A 24,127-nucleotide genomic window follows, 5' to 3' on the forward strand; every position below is an offset into this window, starting at 1 on the left:
CATGTGGAGGTCGACTGGTCACATGTGGAGGTCGACTCATCATGTGGAGGTCGACTGGTCACATGTGGGGGTTGACTCGTCACATGTGGGGGTCGACTCGTCACATGTGGGGGTCGACTCGTCACATATGGGGGTTGACTGGTCACATGTGGGGGTCGACTGGTCACATGTGGGGGTCGACTCGTCATGTGGAGGTCGACTGGTCACATGTGGAGGTCGACTGGTCACATGTGGGGGTCGACTCGTCACATGTGGAGGTCGACTCATCATGTGGAGGTCGACTGGTCACATGTGGGGGTTGACTCATCACATGTGGGGGTCGACTCGTCACATGTGGGGGTTGACTCATCACATGTGGGGGTCGACTCGTCACATGTGGGGGTCGACTCGTCATGTGGAGGTCGACTGGTCACATGTGGAGGTCGACTGGTCACATGTGGAGGTCGACTCATCATGTGGAGGTCGACTGGTCACATGTGGGGGTTGACTCATCACATGTGGGGGTCGACTCGTCACATGTGGGGGTCGACTGGTCACATGTGGGGGTTGACTGGTCACATGTGGGGGTTGACTCATCACATGTGGGGGTCGACTCGTCACATGTGGGGGTCGACTGGTCACATGTGGGGGTCGACTGGTCACATGTGGGGGTCGACTCGTCACATGTGGGGGTCGACTCGTCACATGTGGGGGTCGACTGGTCACATGTGGGGGTTGACTGGTCACATGTGGGGGTCGACTGGTCACATGTGGGGGTCGACTCGTCACATGTGGGGGTCGACTCGTCACATGTGGGGGTCGACTGGTCACATGTGGGGGTTGACCCGGCGGCGGCGTTGTGTGGCTGTCGCCTCCAGATCCTGGCCTACGGCGACATGAACCACGAGTGGGTGGGAAACGAGTGGCTGCCCAGCCTGGGGCTGCCGCAGTACCGCTCCTACTTCATGGAGTCCCTGGTGGACGCCCGCATGCTGGACCACCTGACCAAGAAGGAGCTGCGAGGACAGCTGAAGATGGTGGACAGCTTCCACAGGTGTGTGTCCCCAGGCTCTTCCTTTAAAGAGGACTGGGAGGTCAGAGGTGCCGGATTCTTCAGGCGTCTTTGACACCCGGTGTGTGTTTGAACACGCCCTCTGTTAACCCTGTGGCTCCGCCCACTCCCCAGGGTCAGCATGCATTACGGCATCATGTGCCTGAAGCGACTCAACTACGATCGGAAGGAGCTGGAGCGCCGGAGAGAGGAGAGCCTCCACCTGAACAAAGGTGAACAAACGTCTCAATAGACCAGGGGTGTCCAACCTCGGTCCTCCAGTGTCCCTGTCCTGCAGGTTTAGCTCCTCCCACTGCAGCACACCTGATTACATCATCATTAGATCCAGGTATGCTGAAGCAGGACAGGGGTCCCCCAGGACCGGGTTGGACATCCTGAACAAAGACACAGGAATCACCCTTAAGCTTTATTCTTATTGTAGGACGAAGCAAAAGCACTGGAACCCAAATATTAGCATTAGCATTAACGCTGCCTATCCTGTCAGTATTAATATTCATTTGATTAATAAATGTTTGTGTTATTACCTTTAAGATCAGTACTAGTGGTAGTATTAGCATTAGCTTTTATGTTGGCATCAGCTTGCTTCTCTGTTCATTCAGCATTAGCGTCAGTGTGGCTCCTAGGAGGAGGAAGAGCATTATTTTCAGTGGTTCAGTCTGAGTTTTAATGCTAGTTCTACAGGTACTCTGAGCGTTAGTGTGAGCTCCTGTATTAATGCTCCAGTTACAATAAGCATTAGTCTTCATGACAGTTTCAGTGTTTAGTGAAAGTTGAAGTTATAATTTATTTATTTTTTATTGAATTGAAAATGTCAAAACAACAAACCAAAATAAAAACACAACAAAACAAACAGAACAACAATATTTCAGCATTAGTGTTTGCATTACAGTTATACTGAGCTTACACAATTATACAAGCAATCACACTACCATTAGCATTATTTCCAGTGTTGGCATTAACGTCACTATTACAAGTACTCTTAGCGTTAGTCTCATTGTTAACTTTTGTATCGTTAGTATTAGTAATAACATTAGTTAGTCTTAGCATTCGGATTAAACAAGCATTAGTATTTGTTACAATTGTTAAAGCTATAAAGTCATTTTCAGACTTCGATTTTGTTTTAGTATTAGTAAAAGCATTATTAGGTTTTGGTTGTAGCATTAGTTACTCTGAGCATTAGAATTAAGAGAAGCAGTATTGTCAGTATCAGCTTTCGTGTTTCTGTTTGTTGAGTAGTTTTTTTATTATAGTTGCATTGAGCATTACATCTCATTAGTATTTCAAATAGTGTTAGCATTAGTAATCCCAAACTCAGTGGAAAAAATGTCTTTCTTAAATTCGTGAATTTCTGTAAAACTAAAAAAACAATATTGTAAAACTAATCAAATGTTTTTTGTTCCTTTTCGTTGTGGGAGGAGATGAACCGTTAGTCTTTGTGTTTGTTGCTTTGGCAGGAAGCCAAAACATGGCGGGTCGATAAAAACCACCAATCCAGACAAACTTCAAACTTTAATGTTCTTTTACTTCCTCCATCTGCTGTGGTTGTTGGCGTTGTGGTAAGAAGTGTATTCCTCGCTCCCCCTCCAGATGTCATGGTTTGGTCCAACGAGCGCGTGATGTGCTGGGTGCAGACCGTCGGCCTGAAGGAATTCGCCGACAACCTCCGAGAGAGCGGCGTCCACGGAGCGCTGCTCGCTCTGGACGACACCTTCGACTACACCGACCTGGCCCTGCTGCTACAGATCCCCAACCAGAACACACAGGTCACACACACACACACACACACACACACACACACACACACACACACACACACACACACACACACACACACACACACACACACACACACACACACACACACACACACACACACACACACACACACACACACACACACACACACACACACACACACAGTGGAGCTGGAAGTGATTTTAAAGCGGCGCATCATGTCTGCAGGCCAGACAGCTTCTGGAGCAGGAATACAACTCCCTCATCTCCATGGCAACGGAGAGACGACCCGACGAGGTAACATCAGATTATAGGACATCTTCCTCCTCTTAACATCCAGATTATAGAGCATCTTCCTCCTCTTAACATCCAGATTATAGAGCATCTTCCTCCTCTAACATCCAGATTATAGAGCATCTTCCTCCTCTAACATCCAGATTATAGAGCATCTTCGTCCTCTAACATCCAGATTATAGAGCATCTTCCTCCTCTAACATCCAGATTATAGAGCATCTTCCTCCTCTAACATCCAGATTATAGAGCATCTTCCTCCTCTAACATCCAGATTATAGAGCATCTCCCTCCTCTAACATCCAGATTATAGAGCATCTCCCCCCTCTAACATCAGATTATAGAGCATCTTCCTCCTCTAACATCAGATTATAGAGCATCTTCCTCCTCTAACATCCAGATTATAGAGCATCTTCCTCCTCTAACATCAGATTATAGAGCATCTTCCTCCTCTAACATCAGATTATAGAGCATCTTCCTCCTCTAACATCCAGATTATAGAGCATCTTCCTCCAACTAACTGATTTAGTTGTTTGACTGATATGAAGGTGGGTTGTTGCAATAGAAGATAAATTAATAATTTACATAATTGATTTTCCCGTGTTTCCTCTGAAAGGCTGGTGCTAAATGACATGGCAGTAACTGTATTACAGTAACTGTATAAAAGTAACTGTATAAAAGTAACTGTATAACAGTAACTGTATAAAAGTAACTGTATAACAGTAACTGTATTACAGTAACTGTATAAAAGTAACTGTATAACAGTAACTGTATTTATGAATGAATGTAGTTGTATGCCGATGATGTGACGTTTGTCCGTCTCAGGATGGAAGCAAGACGTTCACCCGCTCGCCGTCCTGGAGGAAGATGTTTCGTGAGAAGGACCTTCGGGGCGTGACCTCCGACTCTGCCGAGACCCTGCCTGCTAACTTCCGTGCCTCAGCCATCGCCACGCCCTCCGTCACCCTGAGGAAGGTTCAGAGTGAAGGTGAGCGCAACCTCCACCCCCGCAGCTCCTTCCAGGGGCATCGGGGCAGAAGTGTAGTTCATCCTGCATATGCTCCATATTTTCCACAGTTCGGGGCGCAAAACGACCTCCAGCATTAAATTCTTGAAACACGACTTTACAGACTGTGGTCAGAGTCTATCTCTCAGTCTCCGCCCCCTTTCCCCCAAACACCAATCACTCTAAAGCACAGGAGCAAAAACTGTGACAATGCACCGTCTGGTGGTGAAAACTTGTATTACAAGGATTAACGCGCTAGCAAAACATAAAATAATCTTTAGTACTACATCTAATTTAATTTAGTTGATTCTCGAAGTTGATCTTTATTTAAATTGAGATAAAATTCTACTAATTTTCCCCTTAACAGAAAGCTTCCGACTGGTTATGAATTAATCTCATTGAGGCTACTTCATCCAGCATTTTGTTATAACGACGGTGGAAAGGGAGTGATGCAGATGTCAAATTACCAGCAATTGAGAGAGGCTTAGTGTGACCTTAATGGTGATTCTGAATAAGAACCTTGGATTCAAGCGTCTCTGATAACTTAGATGCAATCCTACCTGGATTATCCAGGTACTTTCTGGTGTGACTGAGTAATAAAACTGAACACAGTATAGGCTGTCTAGCACGTGTAGCGTGTGTAGCGTGTTTAGCGTGTGTAGCGTGTTTAGCGTGTGTAGCATGTGTAGCGTGTGTAGCGTGTGTAGCGTGTTTAGCGTGTGTAGCATGTGTAGCGTGTGTAGCGTGTGTAGCATGTATAGCGTGTTTAGCGTGTGTAGCATGTGTAGCATGTGTAGCGTGTTTAGCGTGTGTAGCATGTGTAGCATGTATAGCGTGTGTAGCGTGTGTAGCGTGTGTAGCGTGTGTAGCATGTGTAGCGTGTGTAGCGTGTGTAGCATGTGTAGCGTGTGTAGCGTGTGTAGCGTGTGTAGCATGTGTAGCGTGTGTAGCGTGTGTAGCATGTGTAGCGTGTGTAGCGTGTGTAAATGAGACTGCCCTGGACGTGTTATCCAAGCATCACATGTAGGCGGCGGTTGGCTGTTGTCATGCTACTCTACCATTAGTCTTCCAGAGGAATTTGGTGTTTCCTCCAGCGGGGGAAGCGTCAATAACAAGGAACAGACGCTTCAAAGCCAAGAGGAAGACTATTATCCTATTACCCAGGACTTAATGCTAATGCCTCTGGAAGGTCAGAGCTGTTTGCGGCCCGGATAATAACCCGTCGGTGTGTTTGTGTGCCGCTGCAGCCAGCTCTGGAGCCCGGGGGGAAGCTGCCTCAGTGAGGACCTACTCCTGTTGAGGGGCTGAGGTGAGGACGCTTCACGCTGTCGTCCAGAACAAGCCGCTCCTTTAAACATCCCCAGATGTTGCTTGCACATGTGCAGAGCTGCTTTCCTCCGTTTCAACCTGCTTCATGTGTTTGTTTGTTGCGGTGGTTTGGTTTGGGATGTTTAAAGTGGCGGGGATCCGAGGCGACCTGGATTAAGGGTGAGGAAGCGGCGAGGTGGTGATAACGCCGTTTGTCTCCTCAGGGCGCTGACTCCATGAAGACCCTCTCACTCCTTCACGGAGGAAGAAGCAATGAAAAGAACCTTTTCACTTCGAAACAAACCCGTCGGTTCTGACCGTTCTGCAATAACAGGAGCAAGGGAATGAAAAGTGGAAATGATATGAAGAATGTACGAGTATTTTCTGAAGGTTTGAACAGGATCAGCTGTTTTCTCTCTCTCTTCTCGTTGCTCTCCCTCGGCGGCGGCGGCGGCGGCGTTGGTTTCAGGTTGATGGCGGCGGTTTTTCTCTCCTTGTCATGCCGTACGCACTCAGTCATACAAATCGGGGCTCATTGTTTTTCCTCCTTCGTGGGAGAAACAAAACCCTTGCTGCCCAACGTGTCGCCTCACTGCTTTTTTTGAGGGTTTTTTTTCAAACCTCACGTCTTTAGGGAATAAATGATGTGGCTGCGTGAAGCGAACGACACGCCGCGTCTCTGCCGGTGTCAGGTCGGCCTCCGTGATCCTGCCAAGGGTGTCTCAGTGTCTCCTAGTGGTGGGTGACGTGTAGCGCGCCCCGTCCGAGTCCATCGCTCCTCCGGTGGCGCCTCTTTGGAGAGGAAGAGGAAGATCAAAGCCGATTGGTTCATTGTGATCAAAGGTTTCCTCTGGTCAGCAGCAGTGGCTCCCGGGGCGCCGCTCTCCGGCGGGTCATGGAGTCGTTCATAGCCGTCGTTCCACTTTCCAAATACGTCCCGATAGGAAACGCTTCTGCCGTTTGTGAAATAACCGTTAATTGTTAGTGTTGTAGTTGGTTGCAGTTAAATCGTCCGGACGCTGAGCTGCGGTGAACAGAACCCAAACAGCCGACACATCAAAGTTACGTTAATCAACCGACTTCTGGCAGCTTTTATTTCTGTTTTCAATAAAATGTGTCAAATTAAAAACAAGATTTGAATCAGAAGGGTCTCCAACACAGTCCAGGCTCGGGTTTTCCATTATGTGGAAGTTGGCTTGGTGTTGCAGTGGTTAGCCCTGTCGCCTCACAACAGGAAGACCTCAGGTTTGATTCTCCCTGGAATCTCAACCAAATGAAGCGTATCTGTGACTGCAGATGAGCTGCGATGGTGAAGGTTGGTCTGAGAGGATTCACACTCCCGCGTCCTTATCAGGCTCCTGCAGAAACGCAGTTCAATCCTGAGTGTTGAAGCAGGAAAAGTAAAACATGGAGGTCAGTGGGTTCAGTGGGAAACTCGCACTTCTCCCTCCACTGACTGTGTCGAGGTCGTCTGGTTCTTCTTGGCTGGAGACTTTTTCTAATCTAAACGTCTTTAATCAAAAACTCATTTCACTTGTAATATTAGAAAAGTGGTCTGGTGTTTGTGCTCTGGAGCTCCACCCAGGACATGAATCCAGAAACTTTGAACTTGAAGTTGTTTTTCACGCCTGATGTTTTTAAAACGGACACATTGGGCTTTTTGACAGCAATGAAAATACGACCCAAAATACAGGAAATAATTCTTATTTTCTATTTCTTTGCTGCTGCTGATGTTCCAAGTCCAATTTGAACCACTTTAGATCAACAGTCACGTTATCAGACTTTACATTTTTCTGTCAGATAAAACTAAAAATGCTCCTTTATTCAAGTATTTAAGTGTCAATAATGTGATATTAATAAAAAAAAACTACAGCTGAAAATATATTCTAAGTTCAAAAACTAGAAAAGGGCCAAACGATTTCTTTATGCTCAGTGTCAACATGACCTGTAAACATTTTGAAAGGAAAACAAAAGACCTGTAAACAGTTAGCTTAGCATAAGCTACATCATCTGCAGAGAAGGTGAAGATTTAGTCCAAACGGCACTTAAAGTCCGAGCATGAGCTTCCTGCTCTGCAATTCAAATGTAAATAAGAAACATCTGTAAATATGTGACAATAAATCACTTTAAACATGAAATGATTGATAAAAAAAAAAAGAAAGAAAACTAAATTAAACTGTCTGGTAGATTCTTTCCTTCTTGGTAAAACTTTAACTGGTGTCACATTTAGAAAGAACAATCCTCTGTGGGATGGGCGGCATGCAAACAAGAGCCTCGTTTCCACGACAACGTTTCTAGTGAAAAAGCATCGTTTTTCTTTTTAGAAAAGTTTTGTGTTTACAGGAGGACGTTTTGAGAACCGAAAAGCTGAAAACGATGTAGTTCAGGTGGAGAATACGGAGCGGGAGTCATGACACTGGAGGAAAACATCGTTTTAAAGCTCCTGTAACGTCTCAGCTTCGACCCTGCGGCTGAAACAATGAGGCTCATTGACGGAGTTAAAGAGCTTCAGGTGTGGGTGATGTGTTCAGGTGCATCGTAACTCCGACCGCTCTTTCTTTTCTTTTCTAATTTGGTGGGTGCAGCTTGTGTTCAGTAGAAATTACAGTAGTGAGCATGTGAAACAACAACTCTTCACTACGACCGCCGTGTGCACGCACAGTCGCAGCGTGTCCGAGCACCTTGTCGTGGAAACGGACCCACAAAACACAACAGAGGGTTTTGTGTTGGGGGGGGGGGGGGGGGGGGGGGGGGGGGGTCAAAGGTGACCGTGAGGAAAAGCTGTTGGTGAACTTCGGCCTCGACCTTCATCCCACAAATACATTTTACTGACAAAATCAAAAAGGAAAATAAACAGGAAAGTATTTGAAAACAAACGAAAGCAGAAGGAAGAAAACAGTCCAAAGCTAGTAAATCTTTAGATAAAGTGAAATAAAGCTAAATGTGATGAAACGTCGAGCTCTGCAGCAGGAGAATCAAACATGAGGCCTTCAGGCGCCGATCCAGAAGAACCACAAGCAAACGGTGAAAAATCTCAAAGTGAACTTTGATTCTGAAACACTGACGACACAACAAACCCGGAGACCTGAGCGGCGAGTCAGCGACGCTGCCACCAAGGTTAGCAAACTAGCATTAGCCTCAAAGCCACGCCGTCAGGGGGCGTTGGTTCAAACACCCAGAATGCAACAGGGTTTTGGGACAATTCACTGTTTTTTGCACCAGAAGGTTTTACTAGAATTGGCTTCATGTTGAGATTTTAGTCTTTTTTTAAAGAAATAAAAATATCTAGACATTTTGTCATCATGTGTACTCTGTGCCCCAACAAAGAAAAACTATGGGGGGGGGGGGGGGGGGGGGCAGCTCAGAAAGATGAAATAATAAAAGGACGCTCATTTTACTGCACACTCAAGCCATAACAGGAACGAGGGGGTGGAGCCTGCTGGGGGGGTGGAGCCTTCTGGGGGGTGGAGCCTGCTGGGGGGGTGGAGCCTTCTGGGGGGGTGGAGCCTAAGGAAGCCCAGGAAACAAAACCTTCAGCCTCTGTGTTTACGATGCATGTCAAACAAACGACAATGACCTAAACAAAAAAACAAAAAAAAACATGTTTTTTGGTAGTGAAGATGATATGAGGTGTTGTTAAAAATATATATATATATATCTGTATGATAAACCTACGGGGGGGGGGGGGTCAATTTGTAAAATGTGTGTATTTTTTTCAGTTGTATTTTTTATTTTTTACGATAACTTTATTTTTCTTTAGGTATGTATCGGATAAATGTACGTACGTTCTGTTTCTTCTCGGCTTCATTTTGAACTCGTTTCAAAGGTAAATATGAAAAATGGTCATCAAATATGCTCCTGTATGTGTACATTTTGAGAAAACAAATTGTGCAATGATTTAACAGATTTCCATGATTAAAGTGATAGTAACACAAATGTCATCTGGAAAATAAAGAATATCAGTGATGATGATGATAATGGTGATGTAATAGAAAATAAAGCGATCCAGGAGGATCTGCTGAACATCACATCCTCTTTTTCTGGCTTTTCTTTGTTTAGATTCACCTTTAAACCACGTAGTAGAGATATTTATGTTACTTGTCTTTTTAGATGGAAATATTGTTTCATTACACAAGATTCAACATTTAAAACACATCAGATAATCAGATTATTTCAGGATTGAAATTCAGTTTTCAGGCGATTGTATCCTGATGTTTAGATTTCTCCCCCTACTTTTATTCCTATTTATGTTTTTTGAAGTTTTAAGGTCCTGTTCAGAGTTGAAGTGAAAATGTTAAGCTTTCATTGTGAGTCACTAAAATTACAACTTTTGAAAATGACTCCCAAGGTGGAAGTGCTAGAAAATACTCCGACTCCATCACCATGGAAATGGGCAAAAAGACAACTTTTTGAAAACAGTTCAACTCCGTCTCATGGAAACGAGCGGAAAACAAAACTTTCTTAAAAACGCTTCTGCAGTGAATGAGTGAGTGGTCAGAGAGTGAGAGAGTGAGTGGGTGGTGGTGGTCAGAGAGTGAGTGGGTGGTGGTGGTCAGAGAGTGAGTGGGTGGTGGTGGTCAGAGAGTGAGAGAGTGAGTGGGTGGTGGTGGTCAGAGAGTGAGAGAGTGAGTGGGTGGTGGTGGTCAGAGAGTGAGTGGGTGGTGGTGGTCAGAGAGTGAGAGAGTGAGTGGGTGGTGGTGGTCAGAGAGTGAGAGAGTGAGTGGGTGGTGGTGGTCAGAGAGTGAGAGAGTGATTATAAGTGAGAGCTTGTCTCCGTGGAAACAAAGGAAAAACGCTCCATCTTCATGGAAACAGGTGAAAAAAGCAACTTTTGAAAAGACTGTTTCTGTGGGAACTTTCTTGAAAGTCGTCGTCCCCCCCAGCCCCCCCCCCCCCCCCCCGCCCCCCCCCCCCCTTCCACCCCCCCAAACCCTTTAACTTCCCGCTAATCAGACAAATCTGCCCGGATGTGAGTTAAATAGCAGAGAAATACCGAGTACAAAGATCCTTTATTACCACGATGGACAGGCTGACTGAACATACTGGTGGGTGTGTGTGTGTGTGTGTGTGTGTGTGTGTGTGTGTGTGTGTGTGTGTGTGTGTGTGTGTGTGTGTGTGTTGAGTTGGTTTTTTACATTCATGACCCAACGTTTGATGCACAAAGACGTCACGACATCAGCCTGAGTTTTATAAAAACTAAACAGAAGAAAAGCTGTTTGTGATTCTGAAGTACTGCCGACAGTAAATCCCTGTGGCTGAGAGGACGGTGCAGTAACACGACACCTCAGTAGGTGGCGCTCCTTCCCCTCGCAAGCTGAGCAAAGCTGAGGCTGGAATTATCATCAGACACTGGAGAGACCTACAACTCCAGCAAGACTTCTTCTATAAATACACACTGATATACATAGCTTCATACATCAAGGTATACTGGTGTCATATTGTACACGTACATAAAGGAATATATTAATATCAAAGACATAAACATGCTTACATACTAATCAAAAATAACTTAGATTATGAAAGATAAATCATACAAAAAACAAAAAACAGTACTTCTTAAAGTAAAATCTCTATATGACAGTTTTCAGATCTACAGTTGAGGTCTTGGTGTTTTTTTTCAAAAGTCAGTAGAAGTGGAGGAGGAAAGGAAACGAGGGATGAAGGCAGAGAAAGAACTTCTATTTCCACCAGAGAGGGATGTCACAGCTGCTCTGCTCTGTGTCACTTTCTTCATCCCTCCTCCTCCTCCTCAGCCCTTCCCCCGCCCCGTCAGCCCCTCCCTCCCCGCCTGCTGATTGGTCCTGGACAGCAGAACGCACACACACGACGAGTCGATCCGGATCCACCTCCACCCGATTCTGCTGTTGGCGTCTTTGGTGAGCGCCCGCACGAACGACTGCTTTGCCTTGCACTCGCTCACCCACTGTCTCTTGTCCACGCCCAGGCACCCGGCGCCGGCCACGCCCGTCCCCGTGGGACTTGCCCGCCGACACCGCCCCCCCCCCGCGGTGCGCTCTGCTGCTCCGCCTGGCGGCAGCGCGTCTCGTAGAAGTACTGCTTGAGCGGACCCGTCTGAGTGTGATCTCCTGGAGGACGGTGACCTTCTGTCCGTGAGAGTCGGTGGCCATCTTCTTGTCGGTGACCAGCGACTTTCCGACTCGCACACTGACTTCTCCCCTCGCCGTCTGTCCACCATGTGTGAGCGTTTGTCTCGTTTAACGGGACGCGCAGAATCGCCGGAGAGCCCCCAACTGGGGGTGGAGCTCCCGTCCAGGGCGCGGTCCCCGTGGCCCTCCACCAGTCGGTCCAGGTCCTCCGGCTCTTCGCGGTCCCCGTCCTCCTCCAGCAGGCCCGTCTCCAGCATGAGCAGGAGGGGTGGGTGCTCCGGCGGTGAGGGCAACGGCGAGAACAGGACCCGCGGGTGAGCGTCCAGGAACATCTCGTCTCCGTCCAGGGCCCCGTCCAACCCGCCTTCCAGACCTAGAGCTGCCTCCAGGGTCAGGCTCTCGTCAGTCCCTGGCGTCCCCCTCACTCTCCAGTGTCCCCTCTCTCCCCACCATCCCCTGGCTCCCCACCGTCCCCTGGCTCCCCAGTGTCCCCTCGCTCCCCAGTGTCCCTGGCTCCCCACCGTCCCCTGGCTCCCCAGTGTCCCCTCACTCCCCACTGTCCCCTTGCTCCCCAGTGACCCCTGGCTCCCCACTGTCCCCTGGCTCCCCAGTGTCCTCTGGCTCCCCACCCCTCGTGCTGCCGCCACCACTCCTCTTGCAGTCAGCTCTGGCCGTCTCTGATGTTTCAGGGTAACAGTAGGACTGACGGTGTTGTGGTTCTCCACTGCAGTAAACCGCCGTGGCAGATGCGTCGAGTCCGGAATCGTCCGTGTTGGAAAAGTCCAGAAGGCTGGAGATGTCCGGCCTCCGGCTGCTGTGGGCTTTGTAGTCCTTCGCTACAGAATCATCCTTGGAAATGTCCTCCGTCCTGAGCGGTCCAGACAAACTGCTCCTGGCGTCACTGTTGGAGTCGTAGATTGCTCGACTCTCCACTCTGACCGTGGAAGTCTCCTCATGCGTGGAGGGTTTCGCATGACCCTCGTGGCGGTGGCGGTGGCGGCTCTGTGCGGCGGCAGCCATGTTGTAATCCATGTGTGAGGCGTTTCTGTTGCGGCCGTAGTCCAGCGGGGGCGTGGCGAGGCGAGCGGCTGGCTCATGGCGGTGGGAATCTCTGCGGTGGTCCGGTCCGGACTCTGTGGTCGCGGCGGCGATCCTGGACACGGGGTTGTGAGGGAAGGGCAGGGCCGAGGCAATCACCATGGCAACCAGGGGAAGCCAGTGCATCACTCCCAAGACGTTTCAGCTGGAGTGCATGGAGAGAGAGACACTGCGTTATGACACCATCAGACACCGTCAGACACCGTCAGACACCATCAGACACCATCAGACACCATCAGACACCGTCAGACACCGTCAGACACCGTCAGACACCATCAGACACCATCAGACACCGTCAGACACCATGATCACAACATATCATATGTAGCTAGCATGTTGAGCCACTAGTTGGCACTGTTGTTTGTTTTTGTAACAAAACCACACACATGCAGTAGAGAACAATGGCTCTAAGCATAAACTAGAGCTACACTCGGTAGAGCGCAATCCGCCAACACCACATTTGTTTTTGGAACAAAGTTAGCGTAACTAGCACGATAGCTGTTAGCTCATATCAATGCTAACTAGCCTCAGGTAGCTCCATCACTGTGAAACACTGAGCAGGGAGCGTCTCCATGGCAACAGACACTGATGTCCTCTGATGTCCTCCACGAGGCGTCTCTCAGCCACTTTATATGGGACCGTTTTCAGAACCATTTCAACATTAACGTCCCAGAAGCTACTGGATCCATGAAGACAAATCCTCCTGGAAGAGTTCATGAATTCAGGTGAGTAGTTTTGGTGAAAAGTTGGTAAAATCCATACAAATAAATAAATCCATGCAGATGAAAACCTTCTTGGCTGGTAGATGGACCAAAGGGAGGACCTGGACCAGGCGCAGGACTTCTGCCGTCTGGTCCATGTCGTGTGAACAGACACCCAGAACCGCTACGTAGGTTTTCTGTTTTCACTTGAGAACGTTTCCGATCAGATCCGATCAGATCGGATCGGATCGGATCGGACCGGATCAGATCGTCATTTGGCTGGAGATACAACAGGAGTTCAGCAGAATGGAAAAGTGTTTCTCCAGGATCCCATTTAAAATAATTACGCTCAGAACACACACATGTAAGAAATAACACACACCCCCCCCCCCCCCCCCCCCCACACACACACCCACACACACCCCCCCCCCCCCACACACACACACCCACACACACCCCCCCCCACACACACACACCCACACACACCCACACACACACACCCACACCCCCCCCCCCCCACACACACACACCCACACACACCCCCCCCCCACACACACACACCCACACACACCCCCCCCCCACACACACCCCCCCCCCCCCCACACACACACACACCCACCCCCCCCCCCCACACACACACCCCCACACCCCCCACACACACACCCACACCCCCCCCCCCCCACACACACACACACACACACACGTATTCACTGTCCATCCACTGTTTATATTCATGGTGAATGTGATGGTGATCGATAAACTCAGCTGAGTCATTGATTAACTTCTACAATGCAAACTGAAGGGAGTCTGGCGCGGTGGTCTACCACGCCCCCCGATCCAGCCTCGACTTGTTCCGCTAATGCACCTCAATTAAAATGTAAAATGAGCAGTTTGAAAGGCGGCGCTGAGCTTTATGACTGCTGAGGTATGGCTTTACAATCTTGGCACAACTCATGGAAAAAAAAAAGAGCGTGTTGGTCGAGGTTTCCCTCATGTCAACGAGCCCACCTCCCCTCAGCATTCACAGCCCACCTCCCCTCAGCATTCACAGCCCACCTCCCCTCAGCATTCACAGCCCACCTCCCCTCAGCATTCACAGCCCACCTCCCCTCAGCATTCACAGCAGCCCTCCCCTCAGCATTCACAGCCCACCTCCCCTCAGCATTCACAGCAGCCCTCCCCTCAGCATTCACAGCAGCCTTCCCCTCAGCATTCACAGAGATTTGCCTTTTTGTTGCTTCCTTCCTGTTCAGAGAATGTCTTGAAACTTGTCACCACACACACACACACACACACACACACACACACACACACACACACACACACACACACACACACACACACACACACACACACACACACACACACACACACACACACACACACACACACACACACACACACACACACACACCCCCCACCAGGTGAGTTTCAGATATAAAAGCAGGACTCTGGAGGTCCGACGTGCCAAAACCTGCATGATGTAAGTTTGTGTTTCTTGTTGCAGGAGGAGGTGAAGCTCAGCCTGTTGGACAGGAGGGCAAAGCAAACGGCTCCAGGTCACATCCCGTCCCCGTCCCCGTCCCCGTCCACGTCCACGTCCCCACATGATGCTTTTCATCAGCAACCTGCTGCTTTCACTCACTTATTGAGTATTTCACATCTAAACAAGCAGTGGAGGTAAGAAAACAACAAAAGTTTAAACTTTTGAATTTGTTGAAATAACCTGAATAAGTTTAAAAAAAAGAGCTTTCATTTTCTTGGTTTTCACCAATTTTGTCTTATGCAGAAAACATTCCTCTAATTTATCTGATCTAAGCTCATGAAAATATAAATATAACCCAACTTCAGTTTTTTCTCACAAAATAAAAAGTGTGAAAAACAAATGTTCTGAGAACAATGTAGTTACACTGTCTGGCCACTAGTTGGTGCTGCTGTTAGTTTTAGTACTGAACACACACACACACACACACACACACACACACACACACACACACACACACACACACACACACACACACACACACACACACACACACACACACACACACACACACACACACACACACACACACACACACACACACACAGCAGAGAACAATGAGCTCTAAACTTTAACAGCAGGAGAACACGGACAGACCACCAAGCTGGATTGTTATTATGGTGACTGTCAAAATAAAACCACCAAGCTGGATTGTTATTATGGTGACTGTCAAAATAAAACCACCAAGCTGGATTGTTATTATGGTGACTGTCAAAATAAAACCACCAAGCTGGATTCTTATTATGGTGACTGTCAAAATAAAACCACCAAGCTGGATTGTTATTATGGTGACTGTCAAAATAAAACCACCAAGCTGGATTGTTATTATGGTGACTGTCAAAATAAAACCACCAAGCTGGATTGTTATTATGGTGACTGTCAAAATAAAACCACCAAGCTGGATTGTTATTATGGTGACTGTCAAAATAAAACCACCAAGCTGGATTGTTATTATGGTGACTGTCAAAATAAAACCACCAAGCTGGATTGTTATTACTGTGACTGTCAAAATAAAACCCTCAAGTTGGATTGTTATTATGGTGACTGTCAAAATAAAACTACCAAGTTGGATCATTATTTAGAGACTGTCAAAATAAAACTACCAAGTTGGATCATTATTTAGAGACTGTCAAAATAAAACTACCAAGTCGCCGCAACCCACACTGTGATTCAAAGCAAGGACGAGTTTCAAACAGGAAACAGCGTGAGAAAACTTCCTGTCCCAGATTACCTGAACGCCGTCGTCACATGAGGAAACAAAGTGAAAACTCTTTATATCAACTTAAACACTCCAGAGCAACGTGGCAACATCACCTCACATCACTAGTTCTCAGGTTGGACCTCCTGGTGAGTGACATCACTACTTCTCAGGTTGGACCTCCTGGTGAGTGACATCACTAGTTCTCAGGTTGGACCTCCTGGTGAGTGACATCACTACTTCTCAGGTTGGACCTCCTGGTGAGTGACATCACTACTTCTCAGGTTGGACCTCCTGGTGAGTGACATCACTACTTCTCAGGTTGGACCTCCTGGTGAGTGACATCACTACTTCTCAGGTTGGACCTCCTGGTGAGTGACATCACTACTAAATACAAACTGCCAGGATGTATGGCGTAGTGCTGAGTCAGTGTGAGACAGATGAAATATTCCTGCCACTCACCGTGTGGCCGGTACAGCAACTCACATTGTGAGGAGGAGGAGGAGGAGAAGGAGGAGGAGGAGAGGAGGAGGAGGAGCTGTAGGAGGAGGAGGAGGGGCAGGAGGAGGAGGAGAAGGAGGAGGGGCAGGAGAAGGAGGAGAAGGAGCAGGACGAGGAGGAGGAGGAGGAGGAGGAGGAGCAGGAGAAGGAGGAGGAGGAGAAGGAGGAGGAGGAGCTGGAGGAGCAGGAGGAAGGGCAGGAGGAGCAGGAGGAGGAGGAGCTGGAGGAGCAGGAGGAAGGGCAGGAGGAGCAGGAGGAGGAGCAGGAGGAGGAGCAGGAGGAGCAGCAGGAGGAGCTGGAGGAGGAGGAGGAGGAGGGACAGGACGAGGAGGAGGAGCAGGAGGAGGAGCAGGAGGAGCTGGAGGAGGAGGAGGAGGAGGAGGGACAGGACGAGGAGGAGGAGCAGGAGGAGGAGCAGGAGGAGGAGGAGGAGGAGGAGCTGGAGGAGGAGCAGGAGGAGGAGGGACAGGACGAGGAGGAGGAGCAGGAGGAGGAGCAGGAGGAGGAGGAGGAGGAGGAGGAGCTGGAGGAGGAGGAGGAGGAGGAGGGGCAGGAGGAGGAGCAGGAGGTCATCACTCAGAAAGAGTTAAAATAAGTGGAATGATGAGAATGTTCGTTTCCTCGGGCGGCTGAGAGAAAAAACATGCAGGGAGAAATGAAGAGCAGAGGAGATGGTGAGTGTGTGACAGGTCCTACAGCACAGGGCCACACCCTGGACACACACACACACACACACACACACACACACACACACACACACACACACACACACACACACACACACACACACACACACACACACACACACACACACACACACACACCATAAATCACATCAAAGTGTGTTTGCTCAGGCTACTGATCTACGAAGCAGCAAACCTGCCAAATGAAAGCAAATTAAACTCTGGATCAGCCTGTTAACATGAAGACAGGAGGAGGAGGAGGAGGAGGAGGAGGAGGAGGAGGAGAGGAGAGGGAGGGGAGAGGAGGAGGAGGAGGAGAGGGAGGGGAGAGGAGGAGAGGAGGAGGAGGAGGAGGAGGAGAGGAGGAGAGGAGGAGGAGGAGGAGGAGAGGAGGAGGAGAGGAGGAGGAGGAGGAGAGGAGGAGGAGGACGAGAGGGAGAGGAGGAGGAGGGGGAGGAGAGGAGGAGGAGGAGGAGGAGGAGGGGAGGAGGAGGAGGAGGAGGAGAGGGAGGGGAGAGGAGGAGGAGGAGAGGAGGAGAGGAGGAGGAGTAGGAGGAGAGGAGGAGAGGAGGAGGAGGAGAGGAGGTGACTGTCAAAATAAAAGTACTAAGTTGGATTGTTAATATGATGACATGACTGTCAAAATAAAACCACCAAGTTGGATTGTTATTACAGTGACTGTCAAAATAAAACCACCAAGTTGGATTGTTATTACAGTGACTGTCAAAATAAAACTACCAAGTTGGTTTGTTGTTATGGGGACTGTCAAAATAAAACTACCAAATTGGATTGTTATTACGGTGACTGTCAAAATAAAACAAACTACCAAATTGGATTGTTATTACGGTGACTGCCAAAATAAAACTACCCAGTCGAGGAGTCATGACACCACTGCATGTGCAGAAATAAAAAGAAACAACCCAGAGCAGCTCGTCGGGCAAAAGAACCATGACTCAACACAGTGAACAGGCTGAACCATGACTCAACACAGTTAACAGGCTGAACCATGACTCAACACGGTGAACAGACTGAATCATGACTCAACACGGTGAACAGACTGAATCATGACTCAACACGGTGAACAGACTGAACCATGACTCAACACAGTGAACAGGCTGAACCATGACTCAACACAGTTAACAGGCTGAACCATGACTCAACACAGTTAACAGGCTGAACCATGACTCAACACAGTGAACAGGCTGAACCATGACTCAACACAGTGAACAGGCTGAACCATGACTCAACACGGTTAACAGGCTGAACCATGACTCAACACGGTAAACAGGCTGTAACATGACTCAACACGGTGAACAGGCTGAACCATGACTCAACACGGTGAACAGACTGAACCATGACTCAACACGGTGAACAGGCTGAACCATGACTCAACACAGTTAACAGGCTGTAACATGACTCAACACGGTGAACAGACTGAAGCATGACTCAACACGGTGAACAGGCTGAACCATGACTCAACACAGTTAACAGGCTGTAACATGACTCAACACGGTTAACAGGCTGTAACATGACTCAACACGGTGAACAGACTGAAGCATGACTCAACACGGTGAACAGACTGAACCATGACTCAACACGGTGAACAGGCTGAACCATGACTCAACACGGTGAACAGACTGAACCATGACTCAACACGGAGATAACAGAGTAGATCCGGATCGGGGCATCAGATTCCCTCATGTGTGTTTTTCCTTTCTTCTTCTGTGCAATCAGACGAGCTGCCGTGTGTTTATCTGACGGACAGAAACAAGAAACCCGGATATGCGGCGGCCGGCGGCCGAGTGGCGGCCGAGTGGCGGCCGAGTGGCGGCCGAGTGGCGGCCGAGTGGCGGCCATTCCCCAAACACTCAGGAGGGAGACGACCTCTGCTGCATTTTTCAGTGACAGCCTGAAACTGATCTATCTCACTTCACTTTCTCCGTGCAGCTTCTCCCTCCTGCTGCTTCACGCCTCATCAGCTCACTGACTCTTCTCCTCTTGTCACAAATATGATATATTCCTGTGAAAAACTGTTGTCACTTCCAGTAATTTATCCATTTGCAAACTTTTTGTTTAGGATTGACTAAATCATGATTTGCATTATAACTCATGATAAATAATTGGAAATATCAACTTTTCTTTGTATCTTTGCTCGGGCTGCAGACCCTCCCCAGGGAACCACCAGACCCTCCCCAGGGAACCACCAGACCCTCCCCAGGGGACCACCAGACCCTCCCCAGGGGACCACCAGATCCTCCCCAGGGAACCACCAGGGAACCACCAGATCCTCCCCAGGGAACCACCAGACCCTCCCCAGGGAACCACCAGATCCTCCCCAGGGAACCACCAGACCCTCCCCAGGGGACCACCAGATCCTCCCCAGGGAACCACCAGACCCTCCCCAGGGAACCACCAGACCCTCCCCAGGGGACCACCAGATCCTCCCCAGGGAACCACCAGGGAACCATCAGACCCTCCCCAGGGAACCACCAGATCCTCCCCAGGGAACCACCAGGGAACCACCAGATCCTCCCCAGGGAACCACCAGACCCTCCCCAGGGAACCAGCAGACCCTCCCCAGGGAACCACCAGACCCTCCCCAGGGAACCATCATATTAGCCTGTTTACGCAGTAATCCCACCCTCATGTGGCTAAAGTCCAAAACCTTTTCAGAACCAAAGCTCGGGTTCCATCAACATGTAAACAGGCGAATACGTCAGTTTGTGAAAACGCCTGGTTCAGTCTCCCCATGAACGGCGGAATTGATGCTCCTGGTCCTGTTCTTGTTTCTGGTCCTGCTCCTGGTCCTGTTCTTGTTTCTGGTCCTGCTCCTGGTCCTGTTCTTGTTTCTGGTCCTGCTCCTGGTCCTGTTCTTGTTTCTGGTCCTGCTCCTGGTCCTGGTCACCACATTGGTAGTAACTAGTCCTTCTGCACATGTTCAGTAAAACAATCAGAACAACGTTTCCTCCAGATTCTCATGACTCCCAGTCCATGTTCTCCTGGATTTGGTACTTTTATTTTGACAGTCACTGTAATAACAATCCAACTTGGTGGTCTGTCCTCTAGAATGTAGGTGTCGTCTAATTATTGATAATTAAAGTAAACTATCGTATTTCCCTTTGGGGAAAATCTTTATTTCCAAATGGGCCCATGGGTGGGCGGCCATATTGTGGCTGATGGGGGTCGAGGGTCTTGCTCAGGGGTAGTGGCCTGTCCCCTGTGGGTGGTCGAACCCACAAACTTCCCAAGCCCGCCTCTCTCACCTGTAATCCACCACTGCCCCATAACGTCTTGTCCTCTGCGCCAACTAGTGGCCCGACATGCTAACTACATAATCATCATTTCCAAAATGTTGCATGTGTTCAGGTGAAACTTTTCAGAAACAAAACGATGTGTTTTTCACTCGACTCGTAAACGGGGCCTGGCCGCCACGCCGCCTGGCCGCCGCCATGCCGCCTGGCCGCCACCTGGCCGCCACGCCGCCTGGCCATCACGCCACCTGGCCGCCACGCCACCTGGCCGCCTGGCCATCACGCCGCCTGGCCGCCACGCCACCTGGCCGCCACCTGGCCACCACGCCGCCTGGCTGCCTGGCCACACTACCTGGCCACCACGCCACCACGCCGCCTGGCCACCACGCCGCCTGGCCACCACGCCGCCTGGCCACCACACTGCCTGGCCACACTGCCTGGCCACCACACTGCCAGGCCGCCACGCCACCACGCCGCCTGGCCGCCACACTGCCTGGCCACACTGCCTGGCCGCCACACTGCCTGGCCACACTGCCTGGCCACACTGCCTGGCCACCACACTGCCTGGCCACCACACTGCCAGGCCGCCACACTGCCTGGCCACACTGCCTGGCCACCACACTGCCAGGCCGCCACACTGCCTGGCCACACTGCCTGGCCACACTGCCTGGCCACACTGCCTGGCCACACTGCCTGGCCACCACACTGCCAGGCCGCCACACTGCCTGGCCACACTGCCTGGCCACACTGCCTGGCCACACTGCCTGGCCGCCACGCCGCCTTGCCACCACACTGCCTGGCCACACTGCCTGGCCGCCACGCCGCCTTGCCACCACACTGCCTGGCCACACTGCCTGGCCACACTGCCTGGCCACACTGCCTGGCCGCCACGCCGCCTTGCCACCACACTGCCTGGCCACACTGCCTGGCCGCCACGCCGCCTTGCCACCACGCCGCCTGGCCACACTGCCTGGCCGCCACGCCGCCTTGCCACCACGCCGCCTGGCCACACTGCCTGGCCACACTGCCTGGCCGCCACGCCGCCTGGCCACGCCGCCTGGCCACGCCGCCTGGCCACACTGCCTGGCCACACTGCCTGGCCACCACACTGCCTGGCCACCACACTGCCAGGCCGCCACGCCGCCTGGCCACACTGCCTGGCCACACTGCCTGGCCGCCACGCCGCCACGCCACCACACCACATGTGAGATGGAAAAACATGCAGGTAAATGTTTGCTCCGGCAGGTAAAAGCTTCGGCCCTCCTCTGCTCATTTACAACATCCCACTGTGCAAACAGCCCATTAGTTCTTCCTCCTCCTCCTCCTCCTCCTCCTCCTCCTCGGCTCCATCAGTGACACCTCCATCAAACCACTTGTAGATCTCCCAGAAACAGCTCAGGGAAATGACGCATCTGATGAGGTGCGTGTGGCAGGAAACCTCCCGCTGATGAAACATGACTCCAGAGAATGAACCCGCAGAGCGAAATGAAGCAAACAGGTGAGAGTTTCACCTGTAAAATAAACCGACTGGTGACGTTGTGACAGTGAGGAATGAAGACGTGATGCTGTCAGTGACAGCCTGTTTGGATCTACCTGCGGCTTGGTAGCTCTCACTCCACCTGAGTGGCTGCCAGAGAAAACACAATGAGAAAGATCCCGCAGGCCAGGAGCGCCAAGGAAAACACCGCAAAGCAGCACTGAGAGTGCGTCAAGTGCCTCGTACAACTGCGGCAAAGTGAACTTTTCACAGAAAGAAAAAATAGAAAATGATCAAGGGGGAAGCCAGTCAATCTTAATGAATGAAAGGAATTATTTGGTTTTACGCTTTTAAAAGAGCAGCGGGTGCTGCGCTCATTATTCAAGCAGTAACACATCCGTCAGATGGACACACACTTATATATGTGTGTGTGTGTGTGTGTGTGTGTGTGTGTGTGTGTGTGTGTGTGTGTGTGTGTGTGTGTGTGTGTGTGTGTGTGTGTGTGTGTGTGTGTGTGTGTGTGTGTGTGTGTCGAGTTTGGTTGCTGTGTGTTTCATACCGTTTAGGTGAGATCCGGACCCTGCGTCCTTCCAGCTGACACCACATTGATTATAAAGTCCTGACGCCAGTTGTTCAACTGGTTTTTAACAAATAAACCCACAAAAAACAACTCTGGAAAACTCTCTCAAAACTAATCACAGAGGGTAATTTCTTCCTCCTTTTTATAGTCCGTGACATCGCATGTGCAACCCAATAAATCCGAAAAAGAAAAGGGTTTAGAAAGCAGAAGAAAGTGTGAGTGTGTCTGTCTCTCCGTCCCGGTGCGCGTCCTCCAGACGGGGGGGATTTCACAAGGAATAAGCCCAGAAAACGATTAAAAACATCCCTTGAAAATGTGGATATTCCATGAAATGTTCCTCAGGCTGGACACAGCGCTTTCTCTGTTCAAATACGTGGAGGCAGAAGTGGAGCGCTGGAGAAGTTGGCCAAATGTTTTAAGATCTGAACTCCGCCTGAAACGCATAAAGTCGCACTGAGAGTGAAGCTGGCAGCAGCTACCGGAGGACTTCCTGTGTGGGTTTCAAAGTAAAACCAATCACCCCCCCCCCCCCCCAGAAAGCAGGCTGCTGGAATATCAACCTGTGGTGTCGGCATGGTTCCGCGTAATGGAGCTCATTAACCTGGAAAATGCTCAAAAAAATCCAAACTGGATGTATGTATGTATGTATGTATGTATGTATGTATGTATGTATGTATGTATGTATGTATGTATGTATGTATGTATGTATGTATGTATGTATGTATGTATGAACGGACGGACGGACGGACGGACGGACGGACGGAGAGATGGACGGACGGACGGACGGACGGACGGACGGACGGATGGATGGACGGACGGATGGATGGATGGATGGATGGACGGATGGATGAACGGATGGACGGATGGATGGACGGATGGATGGACGGACGGATGGATGGATGGATGGATGGACGGACGGATGGACGGATGGACGGATGGATGGATGGATGGATGGATGGACGGACGGACGGAGAGATGGATGGATGGACGGATGGATGGACGGACGGATGGACGGACGGATGGACGGACGGATGGACGGATGGATGGACGGATGGACGGATGGACGGATGGATGGACGGATGGATGGACGGACGGATGGATGGATGGATGGACGGACGGATGGACGGATGGACGGATGGACGGATGGACGGACGGATGGATGGATGGATGGACGGACGGACGGACGGATGGATGGACGGATGGACGGATGGATGGGATTCTCCAGAAGGTGCAACATGAGCCATTTTGGCACAATCCCGTCTGAAGACGTAACGTCTGTTTTGAGCCTCCAGACGTTTCCTGTCTGCCGCTCTGCCAGACTTTCTTCACCTTCTGACCGAAGAGGAACTTGGCTTTTTATTTCTAACTTTGAAGATATCAGGGGTGAATTCAGAGGATTGTTATTACAGTGACTGTCAAAATAAAACTACCAAGTCCAGGAGAACATGGACTGGGAGTCATGACACCACCGGGGAACCTTTGTTCTGACGGGCTGTACTGAGCATGTGCAGAAGACATGCAGCGCAGCAGCATTACAGAAAAGTTGCATGTTCGTCAGCAGTCAGAATCATAACCTTTTCAAAAAGTTGTATTTTTCT

General features: G+C 49.9%; 2 protein-coding genes across 2 annotated transcripts; one reads left to right on the forward strand and one right to left on the reverse strand.

Annotated features, from left to right (window-relative positions):
- The first annotated feature begins 547 nt into the window (after positions 1-547).
- LOC308128190 (liprin-alpha-3-like) lies at positions 548-7,536 on the forward strand. Its single transcript, XM_080493899.1, has 7 exons — positions 548-1,033; positions 1,166-1,263; positions 2,639-2,814; positions 3,014-3,082; positions 3,902-4,064; positions 5,330-5,391; positions 5,615-7,536. Exons 1-6 carry the CDS (start codon positions 876-878, stop codon positions 5,380-5,382), a joined length of 717 nt encoding a protein of 238 aa, XP_080350025.1. The 5' UTR covers positions 548-875; the 3' UTR covers positions 5,383-5,391; positions 5,615-7,536.
- A 3,603-nt stretch (positions 7,537-11,139) lies between these two features.
- On the reverse strand, positions 11,140-22,610 carry LOC308128189 (uncharacterized protein; the record flags this gene model as incomplete). Its single annotated transcript, XM_080493898.1, is given in 6 exon segments — positions 11,140-11,373; positions 11,376-11,470; positions 11,473-11,532; positions 11,535-12,174; positions 12,233-12,740; positions 22,509-22,610. Coding segments are annotated over 5 exon segments (1,518 nt in total). The 5' UTR covers positions 12,722-12,740; positions 22,509-22,610.
- Positions 22,611-24,127: the final 1,517 nt, after the last annotated feature.

This window comes from Lipophrys pholis (genome assembly GCF_963383615.2).
Source record: "Lipophrys pholis genome assembly, contig: SCAFFOLD_315, whole genome shotgun sequence".
Classification (NCBI taxonomy): Eukaryota; Metazoa; Chordata; class Actinopteri; order Blenniiformes; family Blenniidae; genus Lipophrys; species Lipophrys pholis.